The sequence below is a fragment of the Mandrillus leucophaeus genome, unplaced genomic scaffold, assembly GCF_000951045.1.
Source record: "Mandrillus leucophaeus isolate KB7577 unplaced genomic scaffold, Mleu.le_1.0 Scaffold167, whole genome shotgun sequence".
NCBI lineage: Eukaryota > Metazoa > Chordata > Mammalia > Primates > Cercopithecidae > Mandrillus > Mandrillus leucophaeus.
This window is the reverse complement of record NW_012101665.1, coordinates 2,083,736-2,111,372: the sequence shown is the minus strand read 5'-3', so window position 1 is coordinate 2,111,372 and position 27,637 is coordinate 2,083,736. Positions and strand designations below refer to the sequence as shown.

Here is a 27,637-nt window from a genome sequence, read left to right as displayed (position 1 = left end):
TCATATAAATGAGATCATATAGTATTTGTCTTTCTGTGTCTGGTTTATTTCACTTTAACACAATGTTTTCCAGGTTCATCTATGTTGTCACAAATGACAGGATTTACTTCTTTTTATGGCTAAATGGTATTCCATTGTGTTTATATACCCCATTTTCTTTATCCAGTCAAGTTAAATTTGAGATTCCATAAAATAAAATGCTGATCCAATGCTGAATTTAATTCAGAAATGAGAGCTTGTGGGGAGTTGTAATTAAAAACTAGAAGACAGTTTGATCCCTTGTCCTACTGTGATGGTACAGAATGGCATAGTGCATTGCTGCAGATGTTCCTCAGGTATTGTCCTCAAAGTTTCAGGGCCATTTCAGATGAGCAGCTTTCACAGCAGGATGAGCTGTGCCTATCATACGCATAAGGAAAGCAAGAGCAATCATCCTTCTTAGAAGAAAAATAACAAAAACGCCTAACTCCATTTTCATTCAGTATACACTTAGGCATAATTATCCAAGTGATTACAGTAAGAAATCCTTCCTTTATAAAAGGTCATGCTTGTTTGCACACCAGTTATCTATTGAATTTCAGGGCTGCACGAATAGCTATGATTGCCTAAATTACTTTTTACGATTTGGTAAAGTTGCAAAAGCTAGCATACCTTGCTCCGAAGATTTGTTTTCTTTATCATGAGAATGATGCTTCCTACTATCCAACTGAACACCAAATGCACTTCCCAAAGAGGTTGATGTTTTGGGATAAGAAACTTCCATCACGTTGACATGGCAGTTGGTAGGGCAGAAATCACTGCTGTGCAGTGGGGAGATTTTAGATTTGGCCTGTTTAAAAGTAGGCCAGGCTCTATTCTTCAGTACACGAGAAAACTGCAAATTAAAGAAAACACAAAAAGCAGTTGAACACACAGTAATAACTCAGGCAAGTTTTTTTCACTTGCATCATTCACAACAAAATCAAAGGGAATTAAATCATGTCAACTTGAATGAGTGAAATCAATTATATGTTGTTAGAAATTACATTATTATTTCAAAACTCAAGCATTCTTAATAAAGCCAAGCAATATAAGCAGCAAATGCATATGATTCCTTTGAAACTGTGATTGCAACTTAGGTATTCAAAGAAATGAATTTCTGTGGCCAACATAATATACTTGGACTCAAATCCACAGGCTCCCAGCAGCTGAAAGAGCCTGACAGGGCAAGTGGCATCCCAGGACACCAGGAGAGAACGGAGAGCTTCCAAACAAGGCAAAATGGCAAATCAGGGTAGCTGCGAGTCAAGGGTGGAAGAAGATGGGATGTCCCAAACACAAGCATAAAGCTAATCCAAAGCACCAGTCTGTGTACAGGTCAGACAGTAAGGTGTGGTGGCTGAGGCCCAGAATGGCAGGACAAATCTGTTTCCCATGCCTCCTGCTAATCACTGAGTCAGGATCAAACTGAAGACTGGTGTGCACTCTGCCTTTATGCTTTGAGAATAAAGTGATACATGATTTATATGACTTCCAAGGTAGCCACTCCACTGCTTCAAACCTTGCCATGGGTTTCCATTCAAATTCATCTATTCTTCGCCAAGGTCTCTAAAGCAGCCCAAGTCGGATGCCCACCTAGCTTCTCTATCTCAAGTTTTCTTCCCCTTGCTCCCTAAGCTCCTTCTGGCCCTCACTTGGTTTGTCTCACAAACTATCTACTCACTCTGACCCTTTCTACAGGCTGTTCAGTGGGCCTAGAATTTTCTTCTTCCTGCATTGCCAAACTGTTTCCTTTGCAACTTCAAGTTCTATCAAATCATCAAGAGGCCTTCCCTGACTCCTAGTCTAGGTTCAATTTCCCTGACTACTGCTAAGTTCCAGCACACTGTAACCTTCCTATTATATAGGTATAAATAAATATCTTATTTCTAGCTCCCCTAGCAGATGGTAAACCCCATGAGGGTAATACGTAGGTCTGTTCTGTGTACTATTGGTAAGAGTCTGGTACAGTTAGACTGAATTGTAGTCTCAAAAGCAAAGGATTGAGAGTCACTGTCTACCTGTGTATTTGTTATAGCTGTCATAATAACTGATATGATGTTAGGCAAGTCAGTGTCTTTTTTGCATTCTTCATAAAATAATGGACATGGATTAAATAATGTCTATATCATCTTCTCCCTTGAAAACTATAACCATGATCCTATCTATTTATCTACTAGTAGAGTAATAATTTTGGCATGGATAAGAATAAAAATTAAGACTATGGTCACTGTCTAACTTTTCTAGATTCAATTCAAGAATAAATATCAAAATTCACATTTCATAAATACAAGTTCACCATTAGAACAGGGACTGTCTTATATGTATGTGTGTACATTATGCATATATGTGATATATACACACACACACGTACAATGTGTGTATTAAACTATGTCTTCAAATCGCGTGTCAGAAGCTGTGTAGCTCAGCCATGTGCCAGTGCACAGTAGAAATCTAAATGGAACTGAATTGAAATGCAGGAAATTATTAACAAAATGATGAGCAAATTTAATAATAATGGATAGTGAAGATTTATTCTAAACTTTTTTTAAAGAAAGGAATTTAGAGAACTCCTAACCTATCCCAGCACTTTACTAATAAAGAAACGGTGACTTAGAGGCTTATGTGGGACATAGAATTTTAGGCTAGATGCAAAAACCTTTTTCAGTCAAAAGTTCTTTTCCACTGTTGTTGCAGGATAAAAGTCTCACAAGGCACCCATGGCACAAAAAAAGGCACAGAAATCAATTTTATTAGGTAACAGCATCCACCATAATAGGAAGTTATGCTTCTCTTGACTTCTTCCATTTTAAACAATCATCCATCCATTCAAAAGCAAGAAGAGAGGCATCTATTCCAGACTCTGTGCTCAATGCTGGAGATATAGCCCTTGCCCTCCTGGAGTTCACAGTCTAGTAGACAACACAAGAGAAACAATGCAATACTATTGCTATATGCAGCAATTGTTTATTGCAATTATTAGGTTGTAGCAAAAGTGATTGCGGTTTTTGCCATTAAAAGTAATGGCAATGTGCCATATATATAATACCTGTGCCATATATATAATACAGTAATGCATTGCTTAACAATGGGGATGCATTCTGAAAAATGCACCACTAGGTGCATCTATCTGAACACAGAAAAAGTAGAGTCAAAATATAGTATTATAATCTTATGGGACCACCATTTATATATATATGATCTGTCATTGACTGAAATGTTATGCAGTGCATGATTGTAATAATGCAATCATATAATACACGTAAAAGCCAGATAATGAGAAATTTTGTTACAAGCTGAAAAGGAAGTGAACGGGGTGACGTCATGAAGTGTTAATGGAGTGATCGGGGAGAGCTGGCAGAAGATTCCCTTGCTAGGGGGACTGGCTTTCCAACTTGTAGCTCAATACAAATGCCGTGAATACAGAATGTCCCCCTGCCCATATGCAGGAAGGGCTGTGTACTATGTCTAAAGGTGCCTGAACTGTTCCAAAGGGTAAGACTCAGACAGGGGCCCTCTCTGCTAAGATCAGTTCTTGAGAAGGAAGGTCCTCAGGAATGCAGTGCTGTCTTCCATCCTGGGATATTCCTAAGAGAGGAGGAAGCAGGAGGAGGAACCCCATAGTCACAGGTACTGGAAATGTGCCGCTTACACTGTGAAGATCAAAACTGTGCTCCCAGACAGGATGCCATGCTGTGAAACTGTAAGACCTTTCTGAAACTCGAACCTAAAATAAGGAAGGTACAGTTCATGGATCGACGGTGGTTCATGCATGAGAACATTCTGATTGTGCAAATGGGCCTGTAAACATCAACCTGCCTATCTTTTTAGCAACATCAAAGGAAACACTGAACTCATTAATCTGCTTTGGAGAAACTCCCAGGGAAAGGTTAAAAAACAAAAAAGTATTTTCCCCAAATAAAAACTGCAATTTTGCAATAAAGAAATGCAAAATGGGTGTGGAGAGAGATGCACTGGGAGGGACAGGACTTTAGATATACTATGGATACTACAAGCCCAAACTTACTGCCACCTTTATTCATTTATCCAACAATGACTTCTGGAAGGCTCTTTGGCATCAGGCACTATCCTCAGCATGTCGGGGAACATTAGTAAACAAAACAAAGATTCCTGCCTTCCGGGAGGTTACATTCTAGTGAGAAGAGAGGTCAACAGCAAATATGGTAAGTCATTTATGTAATGTTGATAGGTGGTAAATGTAACTGAAAACAAAATTGAGCAGCGTAAGAGGGTTCAAAGTTTCAAAGGTGAACTGAAGAATGGATTACCAATTGTAACCAGGATGATCAGAACAGGCCTCACTGAAGCTGACATTTAAGCAGTCCGGAAAGAGGGGGAAGTTAGAAATGTGAGCATCTGGAAAGGGGTCATTTCTGGCAGAGGGAACAGCCAGTGCAAAGCCACAGGACTGGTGTATCCAAGGAGCATCAAGAAAACCAGTGTGACCGGAGCAGCAGTGAGAGGGAGGCAGAGGAGGCAGGATTGGAGAAGCAATGCAGGGAGGGAGGGCACAGATTCTGAAGGCCACTGAAAGGATTTGGCTTTGACCATGAGTGAAGTGTACAACCACTCAGGACAACTGTGAGTTGGCCAGGAGCAGCAAGGAGACCACTTACAGAAGAGAGATGGCAGTGGCTCACCCAAAGCCACCAGCAGTAGAGGTAGGGAGGAAAGGCTGCATGGTTGAAGGTAAAGCCACAAGAATGGTATGAGAGAAAGGGAAGTGAAGAGTGTATTCAAGGTTTTAGGCTGAGCAATGGGAAGGATGGGCATAAGCCCGAGAAAGAGAAGGCAGCAAAGAAAAGGCAAACTGCAGGGGCACTGGGGTGGAGCAGGGGAAGGGTCAAGAGCTGATCTGGAACATGTGAAGCGTGAGATATTGATTAAACCCAGTTGCAGAGGTCAAACGGGCCGGGACCCTGAATGAGATCGCCAGGGAATTGCGAATGGAGAGAGAGAAGGAGAAGACAGAGTCCTGAGCCCTGGAGTTTTACCAAGGAAAGGGGAGGGAAGAAAAGGAGGACCAGCTAGGATACCACAAAGGAGCCTCCACAAGAAAGGACAAAAACTAGGCATATGTGGGGTCACAGAGGACTGTCAAGTAGTGGTTTACGGTCAACTGCATCAGATCCCACTAAGACAAGGAATGCTATCAGGACAGTCAATAGACTGGCAAAATACAGCCATTTCAGTTACATAGAGGGGAGTAGAGGCCCACTGGAGTGTGCTGAGGGTAATGAAGGTGAGACAGCAGGTATAGACAGCCCTTTCCAGAATAAAGATCAAAGAAAGGGAACAGTACGGAGTAGGGGAGGGCTATTTCTTTTTAATGTAGGTGATATAAAGCGTATTTCTACACTGACAGGAATGAACAATTTCTGGAGGTAGAACTTCAGGTTTTTAACACATTGGTAACTAATTCATGAATTATTGACCAGAGCAGCATATTTTAATCCAATTATAGTCACTTAACTAAAAGAAGTAATACAATGGTAACCTACTATTTTGCAGATAGCTTCCTATTTCAATGAAGCATAAAATCTTTTTGGCACGAGGTTATGAAAGTTTTGTATTGTACCCTTTTGAGGGAAGGGGACACGGGGAAGACTTTTTCTCGCGATCTTCCCAGTCCATATATCAGTGTGAGGGTTACATGGCATGAATAAGTAAAGAGGGACTTCAGACATTCAAAGGAAGACTTCCAGTTCCTGCATGTAATATTTCTGTGTAAACAGGAACTATCCCTTGAATGTATATTAAATATTTCTATCTAGGAAGTATCCCCAATACCCAAAATAAGCCCAATTATGGAATTATTCTAAAGCAGAAGAACGACTGTAAAGCTAAAAAGTGTTTCCAGGACAATTTAGGGAGAAAGCATTCCTCCCTACGGGGCATAATTTTATGTCTGAATTATCCTCAAATCCTGCTCCACAGAGAAAAAAGTCTCGCTTAGGATTCATTCAGATCTTCAGTTAGGTCTGACCAGGTTTCATACACGTGCCAAAAAACATCTGTGGCCTGTACAACCAGCCAGGAAATCTATTATAATTGCAGCAGCCTTACTATAGAAGCTATAGCAATCAACTGGTTTCTATTTTTAAAACCTAAAACTTTCAGAGTCAAAATAAGGTAAAGCCAGCATCTTCGAGATTTTAGTTTCTATGGATACATTTTATTTCACAAAAAGAAGAGTGCTGAAGTCTTCATCAGGAAGAAAAATATGTTTCTAATAATAGTTTTAAAGTGTATGTGTGAAAATTAAAAATCTATATTCTCAAATGCTATGGGTTCTGTTGACATGCATTTGATACATAAATGGAGCTAATCTTAGATGACCTATTAGGGCTACGATCTTAGGCACCTAAATCTTATTCAAATTGAAAAGATCCTTGCAATATTTTCTTGCTAACCTTGATTCTCGATCTAATGAGAAAACCAGTTATTTTAAATATGTTTATGGCCAAATGGGATGATGACAAGGATAGCTTTTAAAGCACATAGGCCCTAGGTGACTACATGTCTCTTTTTTATTTCTAAATTAAACATAAACACAAGTGAGACTCATTCCATAGGAACCTAGTCTGTTAGTTGCCACCTACGTGACCTTAAGCAAATTCTTAATCTCCCGAAAAAAAGAGGCAGGATGAGAGAAGGGTCCATACACATGACTGTTTTGATACTCAAGTAACAATAATGTACATAAAAGAGCTTTCTGCGATTCGGTGACATTATTTTTATCATCTAACATCATTGCCCATTAGCCTGTCCATCTGTGCCATAAAAGCTTCTAGGATCTCAGTTACTTATGAGTAAATGGAACACACTTCTCACCTTCCAGGGTGACGTTTTTGAGGATCTCCAACATTTGTTTAAGCCTGTGTTCTCTTGGTCCTCATTCTTAATCTGCTGCATCAATTTGCTAACTAATATACCCTGATCCTAAGATTATGTTTGTTTATATAGTTTACCATTTTCCATGTACACTTCTGTAAGCTACTTCCACTTTTTTATTGCATGAAAGAATGAAGAGAGGAAAGCAGGAAGAAAGCAAAAGAGAAATGTCCCAGGCATGGTGACCAGTTTGACACCCAGACTCTGCCTGAACCTGTATCACACCTTTTTGTACAAATCCATTTCTAAAGTAGAACAACTCTCTTTTTCAAAATTTCTTCAAAAGGAGAATACTGATTTGCATTTGTGCAGCAGTTTTTTGCATTTGTTTAGACCTTTTACTTCAAAGCACTGTTACATTTCATAGAGAAATAAGAAGTAAGTAAAGAATCTTCTGTCCTTCAACTCCAACAAGGTACATTCCATGGAATCTTCCCCAGACTCAAATAGGTGAACTGAACCAGCAGCCATGAAAAGCAGATTAACAAAAGTGGCAGGTAAGCAGTGACCCTGAACATTAGTTTTCTTCACATGAATAACTTTTAAAAAGATACAATAGTAATGCAAACTCAACTCAACAACCCAACCATTACAGGAATTGTTTAAACCAAAAAATCATGATCTCTCTTCCCTTGACTCACTCAGTTAGTAACCAATGTTTTGAGTCCCTTGGGTATTAATTTATATACATCCCTATTCTTAGCCAAATATAGACATAGATGGGCTTATTTTAATTACCATATCAAGAACATAAAACACATATACTTACCACATATTCATATACATTGAGATAAAGAATATTATCTAGTACGAGTGACCAAATTTTAAGCAACCAACTTCATTTGGAGGGAAATCATTTAATCAATTAGTCTTTTATTGGTATAAATAGAAATAATTTTTAAACTTCCTTTAGCATGTGTTTTGGAGATGAATTCCCATTAATTCTACCTTTAAAATATGTCCCCAAATTCATCTAATGTTTTTTGTCTCCTTCATCTTCAATGTAGTCCAAGCCATCAGCATCACTCAACTGGACCACTGCAACAGCTTCCTACCGGTCTCTATTTCTCCATTTCTGCCCCCTTGCAATCCATTCCTACAAAAGCATTATCTTTCAAAAGCCTAAATCAGATGAAGTCATCCCCCTGCTTAAAACCTTCCAATTGCTTTTCATTAATACAATAATAAAATCCAAACTCCTTCCCAAGTCCCAAAATGTACAGGAGCTGCCACAGCTCTTCACAACTGGCCCTGCCTAAGCCTCTGACCTTAAGCCTGGCCACCAACCTCTGGCCACCCTGGCCTTCTTTCTGCTTTGGGGCCTCAATTACCAGCTGTTCCTTCTCCCTGGAGGTTTCTCTCTCCAACTGAAAGGGAGAGTTCTACTTGTCATGCAGATACACGCTTTCTCATAAGGGGCTTTCTCTAGCCACAGAGTCAAAAGGATCAACCTGGCATTTAAACCATACTTCCCTATTTTGATTTCCTCATAATTCTTCTTAATATTTGATTCCCTCCACTTTGTAGGGATTTATTTACTTCTTTGTTGTCTCTCCCACTTGAATGTGAGCACCATGAGAGAAGAGAAATTGTCTCCTTCCCTGCTATATTCCTGGAACCTAGAACAGTACTTGGCACGTAGAGGGTGCCTAATAAATGTATCTCAAATGAATGACTTCATCAATTAATTTTTAAAAGCCCACAGTCCATGTACTTTCTGATTGAGGGTTTTCATTCTCTTAGTTGGGAGAAAAGGAAAGAAGAACTATAGTATAATTTTAAATTTTGACTTCAGAATTAGGTGGTCTGCATTCAATGGCCAGCTCTATCTTTTACTAGAAAATAATTTAATTCTTTAGGCCTCAGTTACTATATTTTGAAGATGCGGGACAGTAACATAACTTACAAGTTTGCAAAGATCAAATGAGGTAATGGATGTTAAGGCATTTTAAAAACTCTAAAACGTTGTATAATGTTATCATTTCAGTAAAATGGTACCTAACAAATATGTAAAGAAAATATCAAGAATTGATTTAAATTTGACATTTAACTAATAATCTCAACAATAATGATGTGTAAAATCAATAGAACCCTTACCTTTTTATAACTGGATATTCTCTGACATATGTGTTCAATTCTTTCACTGCAAAGGGCACTGAATTTACTCTGAAGGTCAGTAGGAATCACTTCATTTAGAGAATTTAGGCTGGTGCAGTTGTGTACAAAATGCTCATCACTTTTAGCCAGGGCTTCAAGAATCTGCAATGACAAACACACACGCACACCCCCACACACAAACACACATACAGACACACACATCGAGAAACAAAACAAAATAAGAAGAAAAACTTCAAAAGTAGCCACATCAAATTTTTGTAAGTTAACAATACAGGGCAACTTTCCTATATTGCTCTCTGGGTAGCTGCCAGGGAATTTCTACCTTCAGTCAGGCACTGTCAGTGAAGTGATCTGACCTGTCTGTCTGAAATTGCAGGTTTTCCTTCTGCTAACTATAGGAGCCTGCTTGGTGACGCAATTGGTCTTCAAAGACTCCCTGCTGGATACATCAGTACATTCTGATGTGGGACACGTCTATATTTTAGTTAGAGTGACTCAGGACATTTTTTTTCTCAATTTGGTAGAACCAGAAAACATAAAGCAATCCAATAGCATGCTTGTTACTTAAGAGTCTAGCAAATGCAGAAAGAAAATATTTGACAACTGCTTGCTGAAGAAATGAATAAATGAAGTTATTTCAGTACGGCAGAAATTAATGTGACTTGCAGCATCTGAGCTCTTGCTGATAAAAGCATTAGATAAAAGTATTTATGTGATGTTTTCAATTAGTAAATTCTTTTGACTATTTGAATCAATTGTAATAACATGTGTTGGTGGGGAAGGTGTACCATCAATCACTAAGAATTTCCAATGACCTGAGAATTAATTATGGATTATACATAGATATAGAGATACGTAGCATTTCTGATTAATCAGACATTGCCAAGAATGGATTATACCCATAACCAATATTTTATGATATTCTGTGAAACACAAAATGTATATATGTTCTGGTTATTTGAGCTCCCTCACCACCTCCGCTTCCCTTTCATGCTGACTATGGAGTATGAGTTTTTATTTAATCACTAGTCTAGAACTTAGAGCTAACTTTATCATTAGCAGTGTGACCTTGGCTACATTTCTTACTTGACTGACTTTTCTTCATGTGTAAAATCCAAGTGATATTTGCAATACTAGTTTATATGTTGTCCTATGTAGAATAATCCATGTAATTCTGCAAACTTGAAATAGCTGGAAAATGAGAAAATAATTATAATATCCTGGTTTCAAACTTTTACATGGATCCCATTAATACTATAATGTAGATGGGAAGAGACTGCATTTTAAAAATATATATTTTAGATCTCAGTAGATACATATAGAGGTACAATATCATCAGAATGATGAGATTTTTAAAAAGTTAACTTTCAGAACATAAAACCAAAAGACAAAATAATTATTTTTAAAATAGTTCATTTAGATGTCTATATTATTTCCTCCTGCTAAAATTTTAAAAATACATGATAGAAATGCTACATCTATCTCAACTATTCATATTTTAAACAACAATTCAAACAGAGAAATAAAGGTAGGAAAGCTACATCTCATTTTTCTTACTTGTACTATCTGAATTCTTATAGCATATAGAGCCATATGAAACACTAAATCCAACACCTGTGGAGGATACAGTAGGAGTCTGATGGATTTCCCTTGTAGGCAGGCCATGAAGAGCCAGCAGTTGCCTCTTTACCATGTATTTTATTCATTTGGATAAAGGCTCCCTTCCTTCCTCTCCATCTTGTTTCAGCCTAAGCACCTTTGCAAAGGTGATGTCTTTTCCAAATGAGAATTACATAAATATCAGAGGATCTATTCATAAACTGATCTCTACAGTTCCCGAAATTTTATGAAATAAACATGGCACTTGCCAAATTTGAAATTTCTCATAATGTATTTCACGACTTTGAATACTCTTCAGAGGATTATGTACATTAAAAAAAAAAGCAGCATCTGTCATGAAAACCATCTGAATTGTATTCACAATAATGAATTCACAGACACAGCAAACTTAATAAATGCTGAAGTCCTTGCCATATCAATGAACACCTGCCTAAGCAAGGGTTTCATCTAACTTAACACTGTGCTCTGAAAGGATCAATAAAAGGAAGTTGTATGCATACCAAATAGTGGAGGAGGGGGAGAAAAATAAGAAATTGAATGAGGCTGGGCACAGTGGCTCACGCCTGTAATTCCAGCACTTTGGAACGCCAAAGTGGCTGGATCACTTGAGGTCAGGAATTTGAGACCAGCCTGGGCAACATGATGAAACCATGTCTCTACTAAAAATACAAAAATTAGCTGGGCATGGTGGTGTTGCCTGTAATCCCACCTACCCTACTTGGGAGGCTGAGGCATGAGAATCGCTTGAACCCGGGAGGCGGATGTTGCAGTGAACAGAGATCACACCACTGCACTCCAGCCTGGGCGACAGAGTGACACTCTGTCTCAAGAAAAAAACAAAAAAGAAGAAGAAGAAGAAGAAGTTTGAATGAGCTGACAGCTGCAACATGTATAGCTATTTTTATTTTTTTAAATGAAGGAGGGGGAGGATTTCAGTTCCTTTATTGAGAACAAAAAATCTTATTTCTTCAGCATCACTCCTACCTTGGCAGTTAAGCTGAAGAAACCTTTGGGCTCAATCATCTTTTCCACCACATTGCACTTGATGCCAGCTGTGCTGTCGTACTCATATACAACACCATACTCCAGGTGGACATTGTCCACTGTCAGACTCACATGCTCCTTCTTCCCGTCAATGATGGCCATAGTGTTGAATTTGTCAATAACCTCTGGAACAAAGACAATTGTAATTCAGCAAATTCATGAAGGGTTTGTTAATCTCCTCAGATAATTTTGTGTCTCTTTAAATAATTTTTAAAGAGTTCTTTAAGGGATGGTTAAATCTGATGTGTTAAATGAAGTGTCTATTCTTGTTAACATTTTAAAAAATAACATTTCGAGAAAAGCATATGCTTGAGTGATCCAAACCTCAGCACTCTAACATGACTAGTCTTATCTTTGTATATCTACTTCAATCTGTGGACCATATGTCTACCTATTTATACCAACATAAATACTATACATAAATTTTCTTTATTAAAGACCTGTATGACTTAAAGTCAAGATTTCTAAAACTGCCTCGAATGTCGTATGAATATTTTCTCAAAGAAGGAAAAAAAAATCCATAAAGAAGGCCATATTGAAGAAGCAGAAAGGAGATGCAAGAATCATTTTATTTTGGCAGGCAGGGTGCCTGCAGTTTCCCAAACAGCATCTTACACAGAGGGCTCATTGAGAAAATTTCTCATTGTTCACTATAATAAAATTTCCATCTAAAATGTCTGCCTATAGTTTTTTAGCTTACATAAGGTACATCAGCTGGTGAAAAAATACCTAAAATCTCAAGTAAGAAACTCCTGGGAAACCTAATAGTAATTAAATAAACAAAACTAGAATATTAGTTTACTTAGAAAGACAAAGCCCGAAAACAGCATAAACAGTAAATATTAAATAGGTAAAGTAGAATATTGATTTATCTTAAAGTAACTAAGTCCTAGAATAGCTACAAATCAATTTCCAGAGCATTACGGCAACCAATCTACCTTTCAACGTGGCACCAGGGTTGATTTATTCCAAGTTAGGAATATAAACCTCAGAATAAGGTCCTGAGATTTATCCTATTTTAGATAAATATTATATATTACCATAACAACCTTATTGCTCCAATGATTTGAGATGTTTCTGATACTACCCATGACTTGGGTAGCATCCAACAAGTGGCCTTCCAGGAGTGCAGAGAAAATAGCTTTTCCTAAGTACCCCCATATGATCAGTGTGTAAAGGGAATATACAATAAGAAACATATGCTGGGCGCCGTGGCTCATGCCTGTAATCCCAACAGTCAGGGAGGCCAAATGGGAGGATCACTTAAGCTCAGGAGTTTGAGACCAGCCTGGGCAACATGGCAAGACCTTGTCTCTATCAAAAATCAAAAACATTAGCCAGGCATGGTGGCATGCGCGTGTAGTCCCAGCTACTGGATGGGGTAGGGAACTGACGGGGGATCACTTCAGCCCAGAAATTAGAGGCTGCAGTCAACTATAATAGCACCGCTGCACTACTGCAATCCAGCCTGGGTGACAAAGAGAGACTCCGGAAAAAAAAAAAAAAAAGAAGAAGAAAAGAAAAGAAAATTAAAGGAAAGAAAAGAAAGAAAGAAATATATGTATCTAGGTATTTGGCCCCATTCCTAAAATAAAACGTTTAAATCCTAGTGATTTACTGAGTGATAGAGGTGACAGGAATGTCTTTGTTATTTATAACAAGCCCCCTTAGAACGTAACTGAGTTTATGTGAATGAGGTGGCACTTGGTCAGCCTACAGCTAGCTTCAGGATGGGGGCTGGTTGTCAGGGTAACCAACCATGCGATTAGGGGGCTGGAGCTTTCAGCCCCACCCCTGAACCTCTGGGGAGGGGAGAGAGGTTAGAGTTCAAGTTCGGTCACCAATGGCTAATGATTTAATCAATCATGTCTAAGGAACGGAACCTCCATAAAAATCCCTAAAGGACAGGGATCAGAGAGCTTCTGAGTGAATGAACTTACCCGCATGTCTGGAGGGTGGCACACTCCAACCCCTCACAGAGCTTCCCACCACAGAGCTCAGTGCTCAGCACTCTTCCGGACATCATCCTAGTTATCTCTTCATCAGGCTTTTCATTTCTTATCCTTTATAATAAACCAGTGTTTGTAAGTTTCTGGGTTCCCTGAGCTGTTCTAGCAAATAACTGAACCCGAGGAAGGGATGTGGCAACCCCCTGAATATATAGCCAATTGGTCAGAAATACAGGTGAAAGCCTGGGACATGTAACAGGCACCTGAAATGGGGGCAACCTTTTGGGACTGATCCCCTAACCTGTGTGTCTGTGCTAACGCCTGGTTTTACAACTGAGATGAATTGTAGGACACCCAGTTGGTGTTAGGAGATTTGGGGAACTGGTTGGTATGGGGAAAACCCCACACACATAGGGTGTCAGAAGGGTTGTGAATGAAAACACCTCAGAACAGGTAATTCTTCTCCAGCTGTGCTGATTGGGAGGAATCTAACAGTGTAATAAAAAATATCCAGAGACATCCACCAATAATGAGTGGAAAGACACCAAGAAAATATAAGAGGTGATTCATGGGCTTCTGTGAAAAAGTTTTGAAACAATAATTTAAGGTATCTGTCAATTGCAGACATAACTGTAATTGCCTCAGTCGCCCTTGGTAAAGAAGCCACTGAATAGAGCCATTTGCTGGTTTACTCCATTGAGGAAACAGAAATGATAACCGTCCTTATCAAATGATCTCTCTCTCTCTCTCCCTCTCTCTTTTTCTCTCTCATTTTCACACTACTAGTTTGCTCCTTTCCTTACTGCCAATGTTAGAATACAGTAAAAGTGCAAAAAGAATCTTCTAGATCTGGGCTTCTCAAATTTTAATATGCATACAAATCAAACCTAGTTAAAATGAGGATTCTGACTCAGTAGATCTGGGGTACAGCTGAGATTCTGCATTTCAGTCTAGCTCCCCGGCGATGTTGACACTGCTGCTCTGTGAGGCACACTGGAGGCCAGGTCTAAACAACACTGAAACTCCAAACAAGGAAACACATAATAACCTGGGTTTGAATCCTCACTCTACTACTTAACTAGTTTGAGCAAGTCCCTTAACCTATATAGGCTTTAGTATTTTCTCCCCTCAGAAAAGAATGATGATACTCATTTCCATTTTATGAGATGTTCTTTTTTGATGACTAAATGAGGTAGTCCATAACAACACTTCATAAAGTGCCTAACAAATAGAATTTGCCAGCTACTAGCTATTATTACTTATGCATTTGACAGACATCTGTTTGGTGATAATGACTTAAGAATGTGGCTTCAACACGTACAGGACCTTCAATAATTGGGAGTAGGCACAGGCACAGTGGAAAAGAATACCATAAGCATATGAAGAGGAAAAGAAGAAACCTACCTTCTACTTTACAGTCAAAAGCATCCCCTGCTTCATCTCCAGGGGGCTTGGAGTGAGATTTTTGAAGGTCTTCTTGAGCACTCTCAATGCTATTATAAACCCATTGTATGGAATCTTGCTGGAAATGAGGGGGGAAAGAAACCTCAGAGGTATTAGTGCTTCCTAAAATGCATGCCCGTTTCACAAACCTGCTTCAAAAGGAGACTTGACCTTATTTATTCCTCTAGCTTCTTTAAAAATAGTAAAATTTGAAAGAGAGATACAATTAATATCAGAAACTAATAAAAACTCAAGGACAATTATATTGTTTAACAAACACACTTTCTTTCTTCCTTCCTTTCTTCTTCTCTTCTCTTCTCTTTTTTCTTTTCTTTTCTTTTCTTTTTTTCTTAGACAGAGTTTCCCTCTTATTGCCCAAGCGGAGTGCAATGGTGCAATCTCGACTCACCCCACAACCTCCGCCTCCCTAGTTCAAGCAATTCTCCTGCCTCAGCCAACTGAGTAGCTGGGATTACAGGCATGCGCCACCATGCCTGGCTAATTTTGTATTTTTAGTAGAGACAGGGTTTCTCCATGTTGGTCAGGCTGATCTCGAACTCCTGACCTCAGGCGATCCACCTGTCTTGGCCTCCCAAAGTGCTGGGATTACAGGCGGGAGCCACCACACCTGGCCTAACAAACTGACTTTTTAAAGCTTCAAGTTTTATCTTCCAAGATACGTTCCAAAGATGTATGTTTTTAAATAGGATATATTCCCAAATGTCTTACTTAAATGTTTCAAGTATATCTTAAGTAAGTTATAAATCACATTTTAAAATAATCAAATGTGGCTGGGCATGGTGACTCACACTTGTAATCTCAGCACTTTGGGAGGCTGAGGTGGGAGGATTGCTTGAGCCCAGACGTTCAAGACCAATCTGAGCAATGTAGTGAAACCCCATCTCTTATTAACAAGACAGCAAAATAAAACAATTGTGAGATGGACAGTTGTCTGATGAATCAATTATCTATAATGGTACAAATCATTTACATGTTCTCCTAATAGTCAGATATATTCTAATACATTTACTGCTATTTTAGAATCAAACAAATATGAAAATTGGAAGGACATCATTCATCTCATTGATCAACTGTCTTTTAATCCTCCCAAATAAAAAAATCATCCTACTTTTAAGGGCGATTTCCTTAAAAATTATCCTATATTTTAACAGCAGTTCCAGTCTCATTTAGAGAAATGAGAGAGATGAGATGACTATCAAACAAATGCTTCAAGAGTTGCATTACTTTAAGGTTTACAGATTTTCTAGATAAGATGTTAAATCAAATTAAACTGCATTATCGAAGTATGATACAATATGTATTATCTATTTGTTTTGTATTAGCTTCTCAAGTGTGTCTAATTACTATATTGTTACAAATCATTAAAATGTTAATTAATATTTAATCATTCCATTACATCTTGGTGCCCTGTTGTGGCCACCAATGAGCCACACTGCTTAGTTTCCCACACTGACCCTGGGCTTGGCCACACGATTTGACTTGTCCAAAGGGATACTAGCAAGCACAGTCTAAGCAGGTTTATCACTTGTAATGTTCCCTCTTAAAATTCAGACACCATGCAGAAAAAAAAAAATTCTGCTAGAGACTGGAAAGAAAGGCCATGCAAAAGCGCCCTGGAGGGTGACCTGCCCCATGGAAACCGAGGCCTCAGACAGGGGAAGCAAAGGTGTCCACTCGAGTCCCAGCAGAATGCAGCCACGTCAGTAACCTCATAGGAACTACCCCACAGTTTCCCCATAGAATCAAGACAAATAGTCAATTATTGTTTTAAGCCACTAAGCTTTGGAGTGGTCTATTTTGCGGCAATGGATATCTGGGAGAGCATGTTAGTGGATTTTTCTGTACATTTATTGCTTTTCTTTAATTATTTCACTGATCAACACCTCTGTAAGACGGTAGGCAGGGAAAATAAAAAGAAATGAAATTCAAATTGATCTGTCTGCTTATTAACATTCTGGTAGAAGAGAAAAGATTTGATCACTTCAGAGGAGACTTTAAACATTCATTCTATAATACAGTTCAACAAATATTTATCAAGCTACTATCAACCAGAGTAACCTATGAGCCTATGTATAACTTCCAATTTGCTATGCTAGATCTGACCTTCTTTTTTTTTTTTTTTTTTTTTGGAGACAGAGTCTCGCTCTGTCACCCAGGCTGGAGTGCAGTGGCCGGATCTCAGCTCACTGCAAGCTCCGCCTCCCGGGTTCACGCCATTCTCCTGCCTCAGCCTCCCGAGTAGCTGGGACTACAGGCGCCCGCCACCTCACCTGGCTAGTTTTTTGTATTATTTTAGTTGTTAGCCAGGATGGTCTCGATCTCCTGACCTCGTGATCTGCCCGTCTCAGCCTCCCAAAGTGCTGGGATTACAGGCTTGAGCCACCGCGCCCGGCCTGACCTTCTTATTAAGTAAAACTGATCACCTATTTTCATGTGGATTCAGTGTTTTGCAGGCCATCAGCAATGGCTTATGAGAAAATGGCCATTCATCTTCCGGGTTTGGAGACAGTCACATCCTCAGACCCAGAAATGAATACTTCATTATGCATGACAGGAAAATACAAGGCTTCTCCTGTAAAGTTCTGCCTGTATCTAGCCGATTAAATTGCAGGAGTTTTCTCTTATATGCCAATACTCACATTTTCTTCATAAGATAATAGCTTTGCTTATGAATTATGATTCTAATTTTAGTTTTTTGTGGCACTTGTAGATCAAAGGGTAGTGTTTTACAATGTTAGATAACGCCGAGTACATTTTGGTATTTTCCTTTAAGAGATAAATGCAGTTCCCTAAATACATTTTGGTATTTTCCTTTAAGAGCTAAATCCAGCTACCTAAATAAATATACCTCAGAATCAATCACAGACCTTATAAAACCCATAATTTTTGCTTTTTCACAGAAGTCTTCTAATAAAGAGTATAAGTATTTATGGTTCATACATACAGACACAGACACAATGATCATTATGTATTCTAAAGCAATCACAACGGCCAAGAAAACAGTTCAAACCTTTGGATTTCGTTTGATAAAACTCGTATCTCAATGAAAATGAAAGTACCCCAGATCACTTTTTAAACAGATGGCAGTACTGTAATAATAAAATGTAACCATTTAAACACAATCAATTATAACTAATTATGCAGATAAGGCAATCATTATGAGATTTATAATGCTGTGTTTAATTTTAAACTTAAAATTGGAAACCACAAACATCTCTGGCACTATCCCACCTCGCCCCTTAGGTCTTTATGCAAGTAGTCACTCAGATCCAGATTACCCGAAGGGCCACTTACCTTCATTGGCCGCCTGTACTTCCTGCAGGCTGTAACGTGTGCAATGACACTGGCATGTGTCTCTTTGCTTACATTGATTCCATTCACCTTGATAATGCACTGTCCAGGGTGAAGGCCAGCTGCTGCAGCCACAGTTCCTTTAAATACAAATGGGAAAATAACCAAAAACTAATTTCAGGAACAAGATTCATTTTTATGATATATACAATTATGGAAGCAATTTTAAAATACGATCAAGGTCTAGCTAGTATAATCTTGATAAACTTGGTTCTGAGAGCAATGCCCTCTCAACACTTTTCTGCTTTTTAACTTAACTTTCAAACGGTGATCAATAGAGTATTTCTCACCTCCCTAAGAATTAGTTTGAAGGGATGTTGCAAAGTGACCTTTATAATACTAATCAGTTCTTTTTCCTTCCAAATGTCTAGTCAATCTTTCTAAACATGCATATCTAATGGCAAAATGAGAAGACCAGAAACATATGCCTTCCTTCTCTTCCTTTATTCTACAATATTTCTAAATATTCAAATAGTATTCACTTTTGTTTTTTAAAATGACAACAATTTAACATACACATAAAAAAGAAAATCCTTCAGAGAAAAATAAAGTCAATGAGCAACTATGATTGGACTGGTTTTTCTAAGAAAAATAAGAGTTTGAGATATATACAAAAAGTCAGAAACAGGAGAATTTGTAGAGAACAGAATTAATGAGATAACATCACTCATCCAGTCATTTTGTTTGCATTGATACAGATTCAAATATGGAAGTAACATATCCTAACCAGTGAGCTACGGTTTCTCAGAACCTTCCAATTATTGTTGACAGTGTGATCAAATCAATATTAACAAAGTACCATTAATAAATACGTGTAATGAATACAATGCAAATAATTAATACAAATGATTACAAACTTATAAATATGTTAGAAGAGACTTCTTTTGTGACCAACATCTCTCATAAAGAAATTATTAAACATCTTTAAGAAAATAATTTACATTCAAGAATTTATCTTTGCATTTCTTCTTAGTCCCCATAAAATTCACTCCTAGAAATGTTAAGTGGTTTTCTGCATTGAATTGAGTCTTAGGGGAAAATGGAAAATTATCAGCAGAAAGAACAGCCTGAAAAATGGCATTGCTTCCAGAAATCACCTGGCCATTTGGAAGCATCCAAGCTGTTCTGTTTGTGTGAGCTTAGAATGGGAGTGGCTGGAAGAGACAGGATTGGAGAGTTGAAAAGAGCTGGACTGTGAAGTCCTTGCCTTGGCTAAGAGTCTCAACCTTGCTATAAATGGAAGACTCCAAGGGCTTCATGTCTGAAAAGCTGAATTTGTCTGTAAAGTAGGAACAAGTTCATCTTGGGATATAGGAAGCAATTTTGAGGAGTAAAAAAAAAACTCATCAAGGACACATTTTAAAAAATGCTGAATAGTAATATGTGCCCAGTAGAAGACAGTGAATTGGGAGAAGCTAATTCAATAACCATGATGGTTTTTCTAGCTACAAGGGAGAAAGACAGAAGACGTGGTTAGGCTGATCTAAGATTTAAGTGCAGTAGCTTGGATGCAGCTGAGGGTGGGGGCCAGGGGAGCCTGGGGATGCTGGCAAGCGTGACTGCAGTGACCCACATGAGAAATCTCTTTTTCTTGTGGCAAAATTACAGTGCCAAAAAATAACCAAATATCTTTTCATTTCATGCACATCTGAAAGAGGAAGCACTTGAGCATTTATGTCTTGTACTCTTCAGAAGCAAAAAGCACAGAAACCAGATGTAGGCCAACCCCATCACTAAGCTCCAAAGATAGAACCTTGCTCTTTAAATGACATTGTAATAAGCGAAGAGGTACAGCTTGATTCACTCAGGCTTTCAGCTATTTTATAGCACTATTAACGTGAATTATTCCTTTTTGGCTTCGTGAAAATGCAGAAGATATTTGGTTTCTCAATATCCCATTTCAGTTTGACAATATTTAATGAGTTATTGAGAAGGTTTCAACTGTCTATCCATCTGCATGTTTTAGAAATCTGAGAGAAAAAAAACAGGTTTCTGAAATTAGATTTTTTTAATCATACATACAATAATAAAAGTAATGTTATAACAAAGGTCTAGCTAGTATGTTCTTGATAATTTGATTCTGATAAAAACGCCCTCTTAAAATCTTCTTGCCAAAGTTTTGGGTGATCACATCAAGATACTTTACATTCTTTAGTAATAAAAAGCATGTATGTCTTTTGCTAGATAAACACATGATTTCTTATGCTAATAGTGACACTTCTTGCTGTAGACCCAAGTTATTTACTATGTTTAGCAATGTAGGATCTGAGAGTTATTTCCTTCAATTATTACTAGTGTCAATTTAAAATTTAAAAAATACATATGATAAGAGATGTCAATAATCAAACCAAAAAAGAATAAATATAAACATAACTTTTTAGTCACTAAAATTATTGAATTTAAAATGCATCTTATGATGAGTTTTAACCACGGTTTATAGAAGTACCTGAAGGAAGTATATAGCAATAGGTTATAAAGTCCACAGATCAGCTTTAAACCTGAAAACCCACAACTTTGGATTACTGACAAAGAAAAACAATTACTTGAAATCAAGAAAAATACAAATAGAAAATCTTAAATTTATTATATTCTTTGGATAAACTAAAGGATTCAGAAAAGTGAGATTCAGGCATCATTCTTATATCAAATTTTTAACAATGATAAACAGGCCTTAGAATTTTTTAGTTTTTTTAATGCTTCTGGAATGTGCCACCATTGAGTTAATACAGTGAAAATATAATTGAGAATCATAACAATATGATTCTGCCTGTTTTAAACACATTCCTGTTCTGTCGGGCACATCCCAAACCTGCTGGAAAGCTGCTTCCCTGCAAGATAAATTTCCTACCTCTTCCTACAGCATGCACAACGGAAGGGCCAAATCCTCGGATCTGGAAGCCAAGTCCATCAGCTGAATCTGGAATTTTCACTGTCCTAAATTGATCAGAAAATAAGGTAAAATGAAGTGCAAGCATCAAAACTGGCTAAAATAATCATCATGTACACCTTCACACTTCTCAATAAATACCTATTGAGGATCTACAGTGTGAAAGATGTTGGGCTAGAAATCCATGGAGACTAACGTGGTCCCCAACCTCACGCAATACAGAGTTTCTAAACCGAACACAGTCATTACATAGTAAAGCCTGAAAAAGGAACATTGGGGTGTAATGGCTTGATCACTGCTCACTGCAGCCTCAATCTCTCTGTCTCAGTGATCCTCCCATCTCAGCCTCCCAAGTGACTGGGACTACAGGCACAAGGTGACACCATGCTTGGTTATTTTACCTTATTTTTTTCATTAACACAGGGTCTCCTACATTGCTCAAGCTCATCTTAAATGACTGGACTCAAGTGATCCTCCTGTCTCAGCCTCACAAAGTGCTGGGATGACAGGTGTGAGCCACCACACCTGCTTAAACCTAGCCTTGAATGTTCATGTAGTCAGTTTGCAGCCAGATAACTTGGATAAGCTCCTTAACTATTCTGACACAGAAAATTTCACAGAAAGATAACATTGTTAAAAGTTATTTTGCAGGGTATCTGTGGCAATGAAAAAGAAATAACCTTGGTAAGTTGCCCTGTACTGTGCTATGAGCTATACAGGTGCTTAATAAAACAGAAACTTTTCTCTTTAGTTTACTGTTACAAAGAAAAAAAGAGGGACCTATGAAATTCTTTATAAAAATTAATATAACAGAAATAGAGAGTTAATACATTTCTACCTATTGGGAGCTTTATCCAAGAACAGTGAAGAGCTAGTTATAAAGAACAGATCTGTCAAACACGGTATCAAAATATTTTAAGAAAATGATTCACTTTAGTATTTACACAATGAATGTTTAAAAGAATAATACATCAGAAGACAAATGTGAATAAGAGAAGAAATCATTCCAATGAATCTACATCAAAAAAAAAAAAAAAAAAAGATTACGAAGAGATGGAAAACTTGAGTAAGCTGTCATGGCAAACCAGTCAGCGGTGTCCAATTTGGCACTCACAAATAAGATACTCCACAGAAGAAAGCCAGAAATCAGATAACAACAATGAAAAGCACAGAGCTCCAGATGCGAGGGAACATCATAACAATACGAGTATGATATTGCAGCCGGGAACAAAAAGAAATGAATACAATGCAATAAATTGTGATAGATAGCCCTTGATGCCCAAGAAACAAACGTGTTTCCCAAAAGATGAGTTAATCGTAAAATAAACGTCAGCAGCACTTCAAGGGCATATTAAATACAGTCTGAAGGTAGATACAGCAGGACTTAACTGCAGCTTATGAAATCACTGTGGGAGAGAGTTTGAGCAAAACTAAGGGTTCAAACACTTCAGAAAGCCATAGGCCACATTTAGGCCTAAGGTAGAGAGGCCGGCACTGCAATCTCAAATATAACCTAGGCAGGCATTCGGGGATAGAAATGAAGATTTTCTGCTCTCGGAAAACTTGAGAGTATTATTATAAATTAGGTTATACACTATGAAGTTATCTGCATGTATGTGGGATCGAGGTCACAGAATTAATGTATCCTTTCTCCTTCATAGTTTTTGGTGTACAGGGCTGTATTCATTTCCTTTGAATAACACATAGTTATCCGTGTTTGTCAAAGTTACACTTGAAAATGAAAGATAACTGACCAAAGAAAGAAAAAGGGAATGAATACATATTCTGGTGAGTCTGAAACAAAAACAGAAGCAGTTCATCTTCCATATACTACAAATGAGAGTTCACTTCTGCTGAAACAACATAGAACTTTCAGGCCGTGGTGAATTATTGCTGCTTTTGGATTCTGAGTAATTCACAGTGGCCTCTCAATCTTTCTGAGCAAGGTTTTTCTATCCTTCTAACATTGCTATGGAAGGCTGACTCTAATATTTAAGAGAATTATTATTTTTTCCTTAATCAAAATTGTACAAAATACCATGACATGCATTTTGGTCCAAATTTTGGAACCCCTCTAATAAAATGATCTTTAGAGAATATGTTTCCCCGGTGAGAACATTATATTCCCTATTAAAAATGAATTACGTTTATACAAGAGGGATGCTCTATTTCCTACAGAAAATAAGTGTACTAAATTATCTGCTACAAAGTCTTTTGAAAAATCCCTTGATGTTATCAAGTATGAAGTATAGCCAGAATCAAAAGAAAATTCTTTTGCATTTACCTCTCATATTTTTCCCTTTTCCTCAAAAATGGGATACTACTTAAATTCCAAGAAGCTATTGTAAGAAAATATAACAGTGATTTATAGAACTCATACATCAGAATAAGGACATAAAGGAAAAGTTATTTATTTCAAACAAATTTTTAAAAATTAGTATGCTATCTTCAAAAAAAATGAGTATGCTATACAATGCTCTTGATATAATAAAGTAGCAATGAAACATAAGATGAGAAGACAACAGCATCATATATAACATCACTGGGCACTTACTATGTACTGGATACTTCACTAAGTTCTTTACAAACCTGGTTTTATTCAACATTCTTTGCAGTTTCATGGCACAGGTACTCTTATCCCCATTTTATGGATGAGGACGTGACGTTATACACTGAGCTAGCAAGTAGTGGAAGAGAGGCTTGAATCTGGAATCTGGAGTTCTAGACACAGCGCAACAAACACTAAGAAGAGTCAGAAGACACAGATTCCTATTCTGCTCATCTAGCAACTAAGTCTACGATTGAGGATTTGCTCCTATTTATTCAATTTTGAAGTTGATGGCCTCGAAGTCTCTAACTGTTGGAATGTCTCTGAGCAGTGGACCAGTATTTGTAGGTTTAAATTGGGGGTCGGGGGGCCCTAGGGAGACCTAATGATTGCTTTGAAAGCTACTCCCTTATTCCTTTCCAGTCTGTCTTCTTCCTTTTAAATGCCCTCAAAGTGTCAGGAGGTGGGCAACCAGGACAGTCTTCTAGGCAGAGTTGAATAAAGGGAGAGGAACAGACCATAATAAGGTTCAGAGGGAAGACATTGCTGTGCTTCTTTGCTGCCCTCTAGCCCAGTCTTCCTACATTAGTAAAAAGTGAGTGTCATGCTCACTCTTTCAGACCTCTTGGTAAACTATTGGTAGAAGCTAAAGCATCTACTTTAATGAATTCACACTGCCTTGAAGAGACCCACTAGGGAGAACTCAGCCCACTGCACTGCACTTTGCCTCTTAAGATAAACATCGCAGAAGTACATCCAGCTATTCCTGAATATATATAACATAGTATTTAAACATATTACATATAAATATGTATTTTTACATATTAAAATATATTTAAGGCAGGTAAGAATACTTATATTTTAATAGGTAGTTAAAATTTTAAAAATCTTGTTTTTGAAGTGCTAAACTTCATTTGCTTTAAAACTAATGAAGTTGCTTATCATGATTGACAAATGATACAAGTAAAATTTAAACAATAATCTTTATATATTATGCTAAGTACTTTGTACATATCTCAATTAATTAATTGGTTAAACAATTCAAGGTAAATCTGATAAGGAAATACTGAACCATTGATGGAAATGATTTGCACAAGAAAAGCCCATGGCTTGTAAGTATATGCACGGTATGTTACTAAAAAGTAGCATACAGAGCATGCTGTCATTTTGTGGGTACCTGATTGTGTATACGTGTACCAATACTTTAAAGACTTCAGTTAATGCTTAATTTCAAAAGAATAACAATGGCTATTTATGGGTGATATTGTAAGAAAAAAATATGTCTCCCTTTAGAAGCATTTATATTCTCTACATTTTCTATAATAAACATAACTTTTTTTCTAACCATAGGTAGATAGATAATACAATGTTTTAAAGAAATGGACAAATTACTAAGCACATGCAAGTATGGATTATCTTACAGTCTTTTTGCATCTCTTATGAGTGTTGAATTACAAATGGTATCTCACCATTTGATAGCACCAGAAATTCTTATAGCTGAACATGGAGAAACACAGTTCTTTATTCTCAAATGTTCTACTAGTTTAGTTTTCTTCACTCGTAGTAAAATCCAGTTCAATCCAGACCAGGAAAATTTGGGCAGCAAAAGAAAAGCATTATTTCTACTCAAACTACAGGATTCAAGTAACACTTACTTTAGCATCATAAGCAATGTAGCTTTTCCCATCATCTGTAAACCAGTATTAGTGATACTGGTGAGGTTCAAATGTTCCAAGCAATGAGATGCTTAATTCTAAGCATTTACTTAGTTATCTTTTCTGTTTTACTTATCTATGTATAACTTTAAAAAAAAATCACACATAAATCATACAACTTACTCTCTTGGTTTCGTGCTCACAAGAACTCTTAGAGGTTTTCTGCTGTTTAAACACGATTTCAGGAAGCAGTCGACTTCACTGAAAGGTCTCATAAAAACTAGGTCTCCATTAATAGCAAAAATCTTTTTCCCAACTTCCATGCCAGCCATCTAAGAGAGAAATTACAAAAAATAAGTCAAAGTATATTTTAATAAGAAATTTGAGTTTTTCACAAAATCAGAATATGAAAACTTTCAGAGCTTATAGATGTTGACATTTTAACACACCTGCAGTGTTTTTATACAAATTTACAAAGCAGAACTGTGGATGAGATAACACGGTTATCATTCTCTTTGGCCTAGTATTAAATTTGAACACAGAACTTTACCAAAATTATCCCCATTTCCCTCCCTGATTTAACATCATACTCCTCTCTTCTGTTATATTTCACTGTTCTTTAGCTTATTTCATCCTTTTAACTATAATCAAATTCCAGGTTAGTTTTTTTACTGTGTTTTCCACCTATAGCCAATTAACTCAGGAAGTGTCAACTTCTGTATCTACATCAATGACACCCAAATATGCATCTCTAGTCTGACATAGTTCAAGTGGCAAGGGAGAAAGGGAGCCTGGAATCCAAAGAAGAGAGCTCCAACCAGCAGAGCTGTCAACAGTGCAAGCTGCTGAAAAGAGGACAAGGAAGACATTATCCCTCCACACCAACCAGCATGCACTTCTCAACCAGCCTTACTGCCTAAAAACTACCTGCTGTTTTGGTTGTCAGCTAAATGATGAAAACCTGAGAGAGGGCATTTTATTAGCAGCATAGTCAGATGCAGCTGTGCTCTAAGAACATCCTCTGAAAACGCCTGGGAGAAACTATTTCCTTCTCATAGACAATTACTACAAATGGTCATTAGTCGGCCAGGTCCACTAACAGTGCATACGTTGATCAGAGTTATTTTGTTTGAAATTAGTGCGCTGTACAGAAAGCTTTGTCTTGCATGAACTTGTGTTTTGATAAAACAGAGACCTTTGGCATTAGCAGATAGGAGGATGGGTGGCAGTTTACCACTGACTTTAAACAGGTTCAAATGTAAATACCATACTTTGTTAATTTGCATATTCATTAAAGATCTAAATATTGAGAAGTTTGCTTGAGGATTAAGTATCTTCCACCCAGGGGCACCAACGTGAGGACACTTTAAACTAGATATACTGGGGCTATAGCACTGAAAAGTAGGGTCTATGAGGGTGGGGGATTTTGTGTCTTGTTTGTTGCTGTATTCCCAGAGCCTGGAACACTGCTGAGTATGTAACAGGCACTAAATGAGTACTTCTTGAATGAATGAATGAATGAATGAATGAATGATGAGGAGTTTTTTTGTTTAAAAGGCTGGCAAAATTGCCGGATGCAGTGGCTCATGCCTGTAATCCCAGAACTTTGGAAGGCTGAGGTGGGCAGATCACTTGAGGTCAGGAGTTTGAGACCAGCCTGGCCAACATGATAAAACCCATCTCTATTAAAAAGAAAAAAAAAAAAAAAAATTCAGCTGGGCCTGGTGGCATGGGCCTGTAATCCCAGCTACTCTGGAGGCTGAGGCAGGAGAATCACTTTAACTCAGAAGGCAGAGGTTGCAGTGAGCCAAGATCACACCACTGCACTCTAGCCTGGGTGATAGAGGGAGAGTTTGTCTCAAAAAAAAAAAAAAAAAAAAAAAAGGCTGATGAAGTGAGAGAACATCAGGAGCATTAATCCAATGAGAAAACAGTCAAAGCATGTCCTTCAGTGATGAAAGTTATACTCACACAAAAGACTGTCAATGGTGATGGGAAAACAGAAGACACGACTCTTGACAGAAAGGAAGAACCATCTGCTGTGCATAATACAGTGCTACCCTATGCT

At 37.7% G+C, this 27,637-nt stretch overlaps 1 protein-coding gene across 2 annotated transcripts in view; it reads right to left on the bottom strand.

Moving 5' to 3' along the window:
* The window catches only part of PREX2 (phosphatidylinositol-3,4,5-trisphosphate-dependent Rac exchange factor 2), a 93,760-nt gene that overhangs the window by 2,099 nt on the left and 64,024 nt on the right, over positions 1-27,637 (bottom strand). Inside the window, exons 15-21 of one of the 2 annotated variants that reach the window (XM_011976494.1) lie at positions 25,753-25,901; positions 21,328-21,413; positions 18,423-18,559; positions 15,069-15,186; positions 11,656-11,840; positions 9,031-9,192; positions 652-874 (exon numbers count right to left, since the gene is read on the bottom strand). In XM_011976494.1, the coding sequence (XP_011831884.1) occupies positions 652-874; positions 9,031-9,192; positions 11,656-11,840; positions 15,069-15,186; positions 18,423-18,559; positions 21,328-21,413; positions 25,753-25,901 (1,060 nt within the window). Of the gene's footprint in view, positions 1-651; positions 875-3,465; positions 3,746-9,030; positions 9,193-11,655; positions 11,841-15,068; positions 15,187-18,422; positions 18,560-21,327; positions 21,414-25,752; positions 25,902-27,637 lie in introns of those variants that run through there. The other variant, XM_011976493.1, reaches the window with a different exon arrangement.